At 36.9% G+C, this 13,407-nt stretch overlaps 1 protein-coding gene across 1 annotated transcript in view; it reads right to left on the minus strand.

The window, feature by feature from the left end:
• Positions 1–13,407, minus strand: part of ZNF407 (zinc finger protein 407) — a 374,450-nt gene that overhangs the window by 202,388 nt on the left and 158,655 nt on the right. The window contains exon 4 of the mRNA XM_026669912.2: positions 10,106–10,180. Coding sequence (XP_026525697.2) covers positions 10,106–10,180 — 75 coding nt within the window. The remainder of the gene's footprint in view (positions 1–10,105; positions 10,181–13,407) is intronic.

Raw genomic sequence — 13,407 nt, forward strand, 5'->3', positions numbered from 1 at the left:
CTAAATTTACCAAGGATGGTAGTGATTGTTGTAGCTCACCTGTAATGAAATCTCTACAATATAGACTCTGGGCATACTGCTGGCAAACAGCAACATATCAACTAGTATGCATGATACAAATGTACACTCATTCACTAGAAGGAAATGTAAAAGGATTAATATACCTCTTGCAGGAAAGAAGTTTTCGCCTAAGAGGTTTCCGAAATTAAACATTTCCACAACTCAAATTGCCCAGCTTGGTAGCAGTACTTTGGCCTTGCAAAATGCTAAACAGGGCCAAAATCTTGTTTAGACATGGATGGGAGACCATCCAATAAAGACTGGATAAGACTGATCCACGACGGGCTTGGCAGGCAATTAAACGCATCACTAATTACAGGGGCAGCAACCCCATATCGACCAATAAGGACGCAGCACTGGCAGAAGAATTGAACTGCTTCTTGCCCAATTCAAACTGAATAGGTCTTCGAACACACTGCCTCTACAAACCACCGGTACTCCGCTGTTCACAGTACAAGAGTATGATGTGAAGCAGGTGCTTAGAGCAGTGAATGTGAAAAAGGTCGCTGGCCCTGATGGGGTACCTGGGAAGGTACTCAAAACATGTGCTGACCAGCTCGCAGGAGTGTTTACAAATATTTTTAACCTTTCTCTTACACAAGCCATTGTTCCATCTTGTCTCAAAACTTCCATTATTATTCCAGTTCCCCAAAAGCCCTCTCCTGATACTTTAAATGACTATAGACCAGTAGCTCTCACACCCATAATTATGAAATGTTTTGAAAGACTGGTCTTAAAATATATACAGGATTGCCTCCCATCAAACCTTGACCCATACCAGTTTGCCTATCGGAATAACAGATCCACAGAGGATGCTATTGCCATGGCTCTCCACGTTGCACTGAACCATCTGGAGCATAGTGGGAGCTATGTAAGGATGCTTTTTGTTGATTACAGCTTGGCTTTTAATACCATCATTCCAGATATACTGATTAAGAGGTTGCTAGAAATGGGCCTCTCCACTCACATCTGCTGTTGGATAAAGGACTTTCTTACTACCAGATGCCAAACTGTTAGGATTGATAGTTATTTTTCTCCACTCTTGCTCTTAGCATTGGCTCTCCACAGGGTTGTGTTGTGAACCCCCTTTTGCATTCACTCTACACCTATGATTGCACTCCCTCTTGTCCCACTAACTCTATAATAAAATTTGCAGATGACACCACGTTAGTGGGACTCATATCAGGAGAAGATGAGACGGCCTATAGGTCAGAGGTTCTCAGACTGGTCTTGTGGTGCAAGAGTCATAACCTCGCCCTGAACATCAAAAAGACCAAAGAATTGATTATAGACTTCAGACGATGCAAAGCAAAGCCTCTCCCACTATATATCAATGGAGATTGTGTGGAAAGAGTTCATAGTTTTAAATTTCTAGGAACTCATATTTCCGACAACCTTACTTGGTCAGTCCACACTATGGCCACTGCAAAGAAGGCCCAACAGCGCCTGCACTTTCTGAGGCTACTGAAAAAGAGTGGTCTGGGTGAGAAGTTGCTGATTACTTTTTACCGTTCTACCATTGAGAGCATTTTGGCATACTGTGTAATGGTGTGGTATGCTGGATGTTCTGTAGTGGAGAGTTATAAACACAGCACAAAAAAATCATCGGTTGCTCTTTCTTCTTTAGAAGAGATTGCGAAGACCAGACTTCTCTCTAAAGCACTAAAAATCTTCACAGACCATTCTCATCCTGGTCATTCATATTTTGAACTGTTACCATCAGGGAGACACTATAGGTGTCTTAAAATGAGGACTAATAGACTGAGAAACAGTTTCTTTTCCAAGGCAATAATTGTCTTGAATCAAACAATGCATATGTGATTTAGTCCTATGCATATAGTGGCATTTTTAAATTATCTAACTTACTATATGTTTTAGATAGGTTTGAGACTAGGTGGTATTATTATTATTATTATTATTATTATTATTATTATTATTATTATTATTAAAATTGAAATACTCTGTAATGTGATTGTGATGTGGTGTTTGGGGCACTGTGCTGGAGTAGCTTTCAAATTTCAATGTATTTGTAGAATGCAATGACAATAAAGGTATTCTATAAGGAAGTAATGGCCCACTACTTTCATGTGTAGCCAAAATAAGTCAAGCAATATTTAAGAATGTCTTAATTTTTTCAAGATTTTAAAGTGTAATGTACAATATTTGTTTCTAATCCTCAACACAAAATAAAATTTGACTACCAGGTCTTACAAATGTGTTCATGATCAAAGAATTGGAATACGATCTCTCTATCTTGTTCACGTAATTCACTGGACATTTTATCAGCTATAAATAAACTACTAATATTTTATTTTCAACAGGGAGTCTCAGTGTCCAAAACAGACTATGGGACAGCTGTAAATGAAAGCCTGGTACTTGAATTTATCCCCTAAAAAGAGGAAAAAAGAGAAGGAAATGCCAACAATCTATTGGATACATCAGTTATATTAGGATGAAGCAGCCATCTTCATGGTCATGCGAATGTGAAAACAGACAACCATAATTATGAAAATGAATACAGCTAGTTGGCTAATGTTTTTTCATGGAACTATATAACAGAGTGCATAAATAAAGTAGAAGCACCAGCTGTGTGAGTAAATCCGTCATTTGATTTAGTAGATGAAAAAGAAAAAAACATAACTAAGACCAAAGGATTTTTTAAAAATCTTACACCAGCCATTAAGAATTTACACTGAAAAATTAGTCTAAAACATAAAGATTTCATATTTCTCTCTTCTCTTGTCAATGGACATTTACCTTTATAAAAAAGCATCCCAGTACTTATTGCTCAAATCAATGCATTACATTAATACATAATAATGGTGATGTACTAAACACCAGTGGCCTTGAAATATAGGATTAAGTGACAGTTCAGAGGTACCTCCAAAATGACAATAAGTACTTTAGAAGATTTTTTTTCCTGATTCTGTGTCTATGTTTTTTTGTACTAGAGTCGTTGGTGGGGAGGAGGAGACAGGGACAGGGTAGATATGGATTATCCCTGAACTCAATTAGTTTCCACAACTGGTCTATCTTAGTAGGTTCAGTCTAAGCAGTCCATTGCACCTAAGCAAGATTGCTCATGAGTTGCCTCACTCTAGTTGAAATAAAGTGGGAGAAGAGATACTTAAAATGTTGTCCTTTCTCAGTTGTGGATTCCATGTGGTGGTGATGGGTGAGCCTTTATCAGGCCTTCTATGCCAAGAGTGCAGAAATCTAAGTATCATCAGTATATATTTATTGTGTGTATTATGTATGTATGATACATGCATACATTTATTCTATGTAGGCATATGATCTCCCAGCAATTTTATTTAAATGATAAACAGTACAGATTTATTTGTGTCCAACAATAACAGTGATAAGACAAAATCCTGAGGCAATCTATAATGGAGTGTGTGTTCTTTTCCCACCCAAGTGGAATTCACAATTCAGAAAGGAGAATCCTTCTAAGTGTCTCCACTTCCACTTCATTGCAACTAGAGTGAGGTAACTCATGAGGAGTCTTGTCAAGTGCCAACGAAGGCCAGAGGTTGACCAAGCATGAAAGAGAAATACCTACCTGGCTTCGACAAATGCAAAACTCCATTTAGTGCTTTGAGAAACCAACAGGATCCATTAGGTGTCTGCATCAGACTGATCAAATATGTCCTTCCTACCTGCAGTAGTTTGTGGTGCTGGTTAATTCTGTGAAAACCAGACAGTGAATTTACCATGGCAAGAACTAAGGGAAATGTTCTCTACCCTCAGACCTTGTTCCAAATGGTCCAAGATCATCTGGGAGCAACCCATGGTTCTCATGATGGCCATTTAGTCACATGCCATTATCCAGGTCCCCAAGTACAGTATGTTGAAGTCTTCCAAAATATAAATATAAAGTCTAAGAAACTTAATCAATCCTCTGATATGTTAGATAGATGTAGTAAAGATTGGTCTATGTTGCAGGGAAGGTGATATAACATCCCTAATGCGTACCTGAGTCCAACTTCACAAATAGCACGAGAGAAAGGATGCTTTCATTTATTAATATAAATATTTATTTATCACATAAATTCACTGATAGGTTGAACAGAGGTAAAGAAGACCTATTCCTGAAAAATACCTGTGTGTTACTCTTTAAGATTAAGTAGATATCTAATCTTTAAACAATGCTTTCTTGACAAAGTGTTTTACTATACATACTATCTTACTTTATAAGATATTCCTCTCAATGCAACTATCTATATTATTAAACATTTGTTAATATAAGCTACTTTGTTAGGAAATATTTTTATTATGTATCTTAAGATGCCCATAGGAGGTTATTTTTATTCTCTATGTGTTCGTAGAAATAAAATCTGTTGAACTTATTTCAATATATTATTTTGAACACAAATACATGTATGATTTTAAAAAAATTATCACCTTGCATATATCAAACCACAAAGACTGAACATTTGCAAAAAAAATTATGAGCCAATTAATAATGTAATAATGTATAGTATTTATTATAGTAAGAAATATATATTTGATTGCAATAAAACCTCTATAGAATGGATTAATTGGGAGGGGATGCTTCTTTTCCCCATCTATCCATTAATTATAAAAAGTTTATAATCTGTGTAATTTGCATCAATTGCATTGATTTTAGGACAGTTGTGGTAATTTTACATCTTTTGTATATTTGTATTCAAATAATATAAATAGTTGTAAAATAAGGGGAAAAAAACATAACTAAATTGTCTCACCTGAACTACACAAGGATGCAATGATGATTGTGGAAATTATGTGGTTAAATGCTACCTGTTGTATCTGAAATCTGCTAAATGGCAGCTCGTTAGATTGAGGTGCTCCTAAACTTACAAACTTATCGTGCGCACATAGAAACACATGTACTTTCCTACTATTTTTCAGTAAAAGACAAAAGAATTTGGGATTCTCATCTTTTGTTAGAATCAAACTTTTTTTATTGTAACCACCTTCATGGCAGATGGTTGTGTATTTCTTACATCTGCACGGGCAACAGGCTCCGTTTGACCTGTGCATATTTTACAATCTGTTTGCTTGGACTTTCTTTCTTTCTTTCTTTCTTTCTTTCTTTCTTTCTTTCTTTCTTTCTTTCTTTCTTTCTTTCTTTCTTTCTTTCTTTCTTTCTTTCTTTCTTTCTTTCTTTCTTTCTTTCTTCATTCTCAGAACACAGATGGGTGATATGTGTTCCTGTATAAGGGACACAACTCCTATCATCTCTCACCATTGCCCATGCTTTTTAGGGTAGATCACTATATTAAACTGACCTACATTACAGGTCTGGCATAATGAACACTGGGAAAAAATGGATCAAAGATAAATCAGGGGAGAATAGGAGAGAAGAGATTGTTGGTGTCTTGCTTTTTGAAGTTTAAAAAAACATTTTAATATAGTTAATATCTTGTCTTAAGACTTACTAGAAAAGTACATTTTAATGATATAAATTAGATTTGCAATAGAGGCTGTACAAAACTAAGCAGTAGCTTTTGGCCAAATACAGACCTAAGGTTAATCTCTTAAATAGAAGCTTTTGCTCCCTTGCTGCGTAAATTACAATGAGTTTATCCAGTTTGTTAGTTCAGCATCATGATTAAATGCTTCTTAAATCCAAGTCACAAACACCAGGGAAGAACAAAGAGAAAATCAGCAAAATGGACTGTACTGTTTCAATCTAACTCATCACCAGCAAGGGACAGCTAGTAGGAAATTAAAATTGTGAGTCCAAATCTTCCACAAGTACTCAGCCTTGTGGGACATTAAAAATAAATGCTGCACTGTTAGAAAAGCCCTGTCAACAGGGCAACTTCACTTTTTAAAATGGCCGTGCTTTGTATTCAAAAGAATTAATACTATCTCACACCCGTCATCTCTATCAATACACATTCCTGTTGGTTTAGGGAACTTTTAAAAGCACAAAATATGAACTTGTGCCTTTGCTCTTAAGGTCAGAAGGGCACAGAATGCTATAGAAACAGCTGACCACTACAATTCGTCACATTCTTCCTCTGCAGGCTTTGTATTAAATGATTAGCCAGAAAGCTTTACAGCAAAGAGGGAAGACAGCAATGCTACACAGATAAAGATTAAAATGCTCCATGATTACTAAAAATCATGCTTCCTAGCCTCAGATAGAGCATTTCAATATCAATGGAATGGTACTTTACAGTACATCCAGTCACAGGGGTGGCATAAGTTACTTCTTACACAGTATTTATGACAATTATAAGGTAACTAGCTGTGCCTCAGTATAAATACATTATCTGGATATGAAAGAAAACATTAGAAGAAAGTGGTAGATGTACTAGGCCTTTCTTGCAATGGGTGAAATCCTCCACTTTACCGTGACTTTAGGTGGGTGTAGTTTATTTTTTTACAAATAACCCAGGGCCGCGAACATATCCGTTTGACCACAATAATAACCCTGTGAGGTGTGTTAAAGGAGAGGGGGGGAGGGAGAGGGCGAGAGAGAGAGGGAGAGAGAGGGGGGGATAGGGAGAGAGGGAGATCAAGACAGACTGGCCCAAGATCATCCAGTTGGTTTTCATGGCTAAGGCAGGACTATAACTTACAGTCTCCCATTTTCTAGCCTGGTATCTTACCTACGCCACCAAACTGGCTCTCTATGTTATTTCTAAGAGGAAGAAATAATGAACTTTCAGCCCTATATAGTCGCCCTTTCTTAAAGAAGGTTGCCAATATCTTGCAATGCATTTCATTGATAATAAACATAATATTTTTCAAGTAATTATTATTGATTGAGTCTGGTGTAGCAAACAGTAACAAAGCCATCCTCCGCAAGCCATTCTTACAGGGATTACACAACTAACTGTTAGAATTCAAAATGAGGGGACTCTGTCCTATCAGCTCTTCACTATTATAGTAGGTGGAGAGAGAGAAGTGTTATTCCATTCAATTCCTTCTTCCTGTGATAACTATATACAGTATGGTATATACAACACTATATACAGCAGTATAGAAAGGTTATAGGAACTGGGCCTGGCTGGTCTAGTGAAGAGAAGGACCAGGGCAGACATGATAGCAGTCTTCAAATATTTGAGGGGCTGCCACAGAGAGGAGGGGGTCAAGCTATTTTCTAAAGCGCCTTTAAGCCAGACAAGGAATAATGAATGGAAACTGAACAAGGAGAGATTTAACCTGGAAATAAGGAGAAACTTTCTGACAATGAGAACAATCAACCAATGGAACAGCTTGCCCTTGGAAGTTGTGGGAGCGTCATCACTTGAGGCTTTCAAGAAGAGATTGGACTGCCATTTGTCAGAAATGGTGTAGGATCTCCCGCTTGGGCGGGGGGTTGGACTAGATGACCTATAAGGTCCTTCCAACTCTGATTATCTATTATCTGTTATGGTGTGATTTTAGAGAATAGCAATTAAAGCCATGCTTGTTTTTCAACCACTAAGCAGAGGAAAAGCTTGAGGAATTCAAGACTTTAGATTGCTGAAGACCTAGTAGAATTCTTTTTAATAATTCACCAAACCAATGTCCTCCAGGGAGGAAATGACTGTCACTTCTACCTTTCATCATGAAGTCTTGACAAACAGCATAGGCTTCTACACTATGTAACTTCCTGGACCAGGCACTTAGGATACCTATCTATTGTGAATGTCTTACTGCCATATCTCACACTTGAAATCTTGCTGACCCAAAGCATAGAAAGAAAAACAAGATGAAGGGGAAAACAAGGAGTTCTCACCCAATACAACCCATCAGTTGACAAAGCAACTCCATCTAAATGTTCAGAACAACTATTTTTCTATTTTTATATCACGTTTAGTTGCAATTTTGCTTTTTCTGCTTCGTTGAAAATCATGTCCACTCTCTAGTTTAAAGCTGGAGAATGAGCATCTATAACAGAGGTATCAAACTCACAGCCCACAGGCCGGATGTGTCATGTGCTGGCCCCAATACATCACCTGATGATGCCCTGATGACGTGAATTTGACACACCTGATCTATAACAACATGGTTTATAAAAAGATAAATATTTTGTGCTTCAATGAGAATGAGCCTGACTTGGCAAACTCCATACGGTATATAAAAACTAGGATATTGAAAGTGATCTAAATACCAGTTGGTATATAATAAGATTGGCATATAATTTATGTAATACCACAATTTCACAAAAAGTCCCAGGAGTCAACTCCAAAATTAAAACCTAATGAGCATAATTTACGTAATAAGGAAATTAGCAAATCAGAACCAAATACAGTTGAAGCTATTGCCAACTCTTTGCCAACTTTCCTCAATGTAATGCCCTCTTAATCTGATCAACATCCATAATCCACTGTCAGCATGCTTTTAAAAGAATTTTAAATATTTTAAAAGCTAACAAAAAGAAATGAATTACTGGAAGTATGAAAACTGGTGGCCTCTAATATATATTTTCTTCCTTGAGAAAGAATTATACAATATTTGGGGAAAGCATCCACATGTGATGCTTAGAAATGTCAAGCCAAATTTTGAAGCTGGCTATAGAGACAGAGAGCCCATACTACATTAGATTTAATCACCCTGTAATTCCCTACTAAAGGATGTCCCACAGTGCCTCCAATAGTCACTGCTTATTCCTTATGGTAGCACAATGGATCGTCAGATTGTCCCTGACCAGCAACCAGAGAGATATGGTAAGCATTTGCTTCTTCCACTTACTCTATACCAAAGTCATTGTACCAATGGAAATGGAGAAAATTCATGCTAATAACAAGTATAGATAAAGGTCAGTGATATGCAAACTATTCTGCACTAAATAAAAACTGAATTTGAATCATCCTGTTTTTTCAATTAGCTTTTAAGCCATGAAAGAATATGAAAAACAACTGTATAATATACGGATCCATAATAATCCATAATCCATGGGTGCAGCTGTACCTCTGGCATGTCAGCTCAGTGTTATTTTTGAATAGGTAACCATACTTTTAAAATGACATTTTGTACGTATTTGATGGGAAATACATATAGGAACCATATATATTACAAGTGTGCAGTTTTCCAAGTATATTATAAAAGCATACACAAAGAAAGGCTTTATGAGTAAGGGAGAAACTTATACCCTTCATCATTCCTTTCAGTCTCAATGTCAAAATTGGATTTTGATTAATTTGATTAGATTTGATTAGCTTAACCATTAATTTATAGACTAGGATTTTCATCACTGACATTTTTAAAGGATTCAGCCAGAGCAAGAGAATTTGATTTACAGCCTTAAAAAAATGTCATTTCACTTTCTATTTAAAGACTTCAGCTCTATCACTATGAATGTCCATCTAAAGGCTAACAAAAAGTTTTATTCTGATGATGTCTCCAGTGGTTGTCAATAGATATTATATAAGGGCAAGAAACTTAGTACTTGTATGCCTACTTCAAACATTCCTACAGAATCAAAACCTGATTTCGGCCCCAGCAACAGAAAAATCAACTGATGAAAAGGAAGGTGGATATCTCTCTCTATAAAATATCTGTCTGTCTGTCTGTCTGTCTATCTATCTATCTATCTATCTATCTATCTATCTATCTATCATCTAATCTATTTATCTCAGTATTTGTTTCCTATCTGTATATAGACAAACATGGATCCAGTACAGTGGTGGGATTCAAATTTTTTTACTACCGGTTCTGTGGGCATGGCCTGGTGGGCGTGGCATGGCTTGGTAGGTGTGGCAGGGGAAGGATACTGTAAAGTCTCCATTCTCTCCCCACTCCTGAGGGAAGGTTACTGCATAATCCCATTCGCTCCCCACCCCACCTAACCTGATTTTCAGCTCCGTTCTCCTGTGCAGGGCAACAAAAGAAGACCCAGCCGATCAGCTGGGACTCGGGAGGCAGAGAATAGATGGGACGGGCAGTCAGAGGTGGTATTGGCCGGTTCTCTAAACTTCTCAAAATTTCCACTGCCGGTTCTCCAGAACTGGTCAGAACCTGCTGAATACCACCTCTGATCCAGTACCACGTAACATTCTTATAATATTTATTAACTAAGCACATGCATGCACAGAGCTGTAAAACTGTTATTTTATTTTACCTTTCTTTTGGTGTACCTACTCCATGTTTTCCTAGTAAGTGGGTGTTTAAATGTTTCTTCATTACAAAGGCCACCCTGAAAAACAAAATTAATTGTGGTTATTGTTTCAGTTTAGATAGAATTAATGAATATGCATACATGCAATCTGAAAGACAATGTAGTTTAGAAATAATAGTTATGATAAAACAGGCCTGTCAAACTGGCAGCCTGCGGGCCAGAAGTGTCACACGCACCCCAACTCCGTAAAGGCAAAAAACATCACAATACATCACAATACATCATGTGACACAATTGAATTTGACACCCCGTGTGATAGAGCATAAACATGGAGGCAACATTAAGAAAATGTAAAAATATAAAGGTAAAGGTTTCCCTTTTCCAATGGTTTCTGACTCTAGGAAAGGTGCTCATCTTCATTTTTTAACTGAGGGAGCCAGCTTGGTCTGAAGATATTTCCATGGTTATGTGGCCGGCATAACTAAAGGCCAAGGCACATGGAATATTGTTACCTTCCCACCAAAGTGGTACCATTTGCATGCTTTCGAACTGTTAGTTGGGCAGGAAAGAAAGCTCATCCCATCAAGAAGCGCTGGAGCCTCGAACGCAAGCTTTCCAGCTGATAACTCAGCATCTTTAACCACTGAGACATTGTGTCCCCTAGTAAAAATACAGAATACATTTAAATTTGTTTTTTTCGGACATAACTGGAAAGTACATTTAACCATTAAATACAGAGCCCAGTGACCCTACATCTCATGCAGGGTCTTGTCGTGCCATGGCATTTCCTGTGCTTGATTTTTCTCTCATGTCTGCTGCTGGCTCAGATATACCGTCAGCAACTCAGCTTTGGGTGCAATCTTACTAATGTAGTCCTGGATGCTCTGGGTTTTGCCCAGAAAATCTGACTTTGACACTCACTAGATCTTACCTACCCCTTTTTTCCAATTGATGCATAATATCTGGGTGCTGGATTTGGGGTGAAAACCTCCACACATTGTTTGGTGGGTCTTCAGATTACAACTTCCATGTCTTATTTGGCCGGCTCACTATACTGTCAGGCTATCTGATGACTGGTAGGGTGTATACATTGATGGAATTAATATTGTTCTTCTCAATGAGCTGGCTTTTCAGGACTTGTCTTATTGTTTGGTGGTACTTGGATATTGCTGTTTACCTTGCCTCCTCATCATGATCCCCAAGTGACTGTGAGATACCAAGGAACCTGAAGCTGGTCTGTATGTCTGCTATGTGGCTTGCTGGTAGTTTCATACCATCAGTTTTAACTCCCTTCCCCCTCTTGACTATCAGTAAGCCAAATTTCTAATCCAAATGACATCCCAATGTCCTCACTGTAGATCCAGATCAGATGGATCAGTAAGCCGACATCTTGTTTATATTTAACATACAGCTTGATATCATCCATATAAAGGAGGCGGCTGATGGTAGAACCATGTTTGAATTGTATCCATATCCAGTCCCTGTGATTATCTGGCTGAGGGGGATCAAGCTGATGCAGAACAACAGCAGGGACAGTTAATCACCATGGTATAGGCCACACTTGATGGCCACTTGTTGAACTGTCTATATGTGTGACAGTTCTCTCTCTCTCTCTCTCTCTCTCTCTCTCTCTCTCTCTCTCTCTCTCTCTCGCCTTCCCTCCCCCCCCGCCCGACAACACATGTACCCCTGTATTGATGGCAAAAGCCAAGTCATGATAGATATCAAAACACGAAAACTATCTTTATGCCTAATACTAAGAACCAGAGTTGTGCAACAATACAAATGTGAAAAATAAGATATCATTTGAAATATGCATCTGTTGGGAAAACTGAAAGAAAGCCCATATTTTCCTGGAATTGCTCATGAGGTGTTGAAGGCACTCATGTAAGGCCAGAAAAAGACATAGCTGTTTTAAAATAGATTCTATGCCCATGTCATACATGTTACTAATCACATCTTGCTCTTCAAATTCAGGTGTCATTGCCACCTTTTAAAGACAAAGTAGTACACTTGGTTTAATTGTGATGAAAAACATAGTGGTAATGGCACAGATTTCCAATGATCAGTTACATTAAATTTAACTATGTAATTACATAAGCAAAATGTAATATAAAGCAGATCAGTCAAACTAAAATGGCATCCATAGTAACTAACACAAGGCTGAAAAACACAAAACACAAATGAAAGAACAAAAATAATAAGTTACTGCTCTTACTTTCAGTGTGAAAAGGGCTTGCAAACATTTTTGTTAATTATGCATTTACAGCTGTCCTTCATAAAGTTAATTACTAATAGCTGAAAGGCACTAGAAGTCTATTTGCATATGTACATGAAAGGCATGACATATGCAAAAATATGATTTTAATTAGTATTCCATGATATGACGGGCTACAAATCAAGCTGGCAGATTATAAGATTTTTTAACATTAAATGTTGAATTCATTTATAGATGCTTCCACTAATGGACAGTACAAGATCTATAAAATACCTTAGCACGTAATATAAAAGCTATGAAAGGCAAGAAATAGTATATTTCCACTTTATATATAGTATTATCCAATCTTCATGTCTGGTCTGATTTAGAAGATTTCACATTATTAGAAGAAATATTTATTTTGGGTAGCCTTCGGGGTATAAGAATATCACTCTGTGTTTTTAAAATGATAGGAGCTTTATTGTTTTTTATAAAAAATAAATATATTAGAATTCCACTGATTCTCACTTTTTTATATTTGGGTAATACATATGGGCAACCCAATATCTGAAATTTAGAATAATTTATTGCCATTTTATCACTATGCAAGAGTCAGTAGAATTATTGCATGTAAATAAAATGATGAGAGTAACTTAAAATTCTCAGTTATTATAAGAATGCAAGGAAGTCCAAATTTCTTGCCACTACTTTTAGAAAGATGACAGAATCATCTTAATATTATTGTAAGCAATATCCCAACATGACTGAATTCACAACACTTTTATTTTGAAAAACCAAGGCTTCCTTCATTCCAATTAATTGATTAAAAGGAAGACTAAAGTTAGATACAAATGCTTAATGAGTACATGATCAACAAGACAACCCATGCCTATGTTTTTAGCATGATTCATAGTATTTATGTTGGATATGATGAGTATAATTCACCTATTTCAAATAATAGTATTAACCATTGTGATGATGGTGGTGATTACCAGCTAATAATTTAAAACCTGATCATGGCCTTATAACTGAGGTCATAATAGGTGAACATCTCTATTTGAAAATGAAATCTGTCAGAGACCAAAAAAAGGGCCTAATTGATTGAGAT

The sequence above is a fragment of the Notechis scutatus genome, chromosome 3 (genome assembly GCF_049901735.1).
Source record: "Notechis scutatus isolate UNSWTSFEM ecotype Mainland chromosome 3, rNotScu1.2, whole genome shotgun sequence".
In the NCBI taxonomy this organism is placed as follows: Eukaryota; Metazoa; Chordata; class Lepidosauria; order Squamata; family Elapidae; genus Notechis; species Notechis scutatus.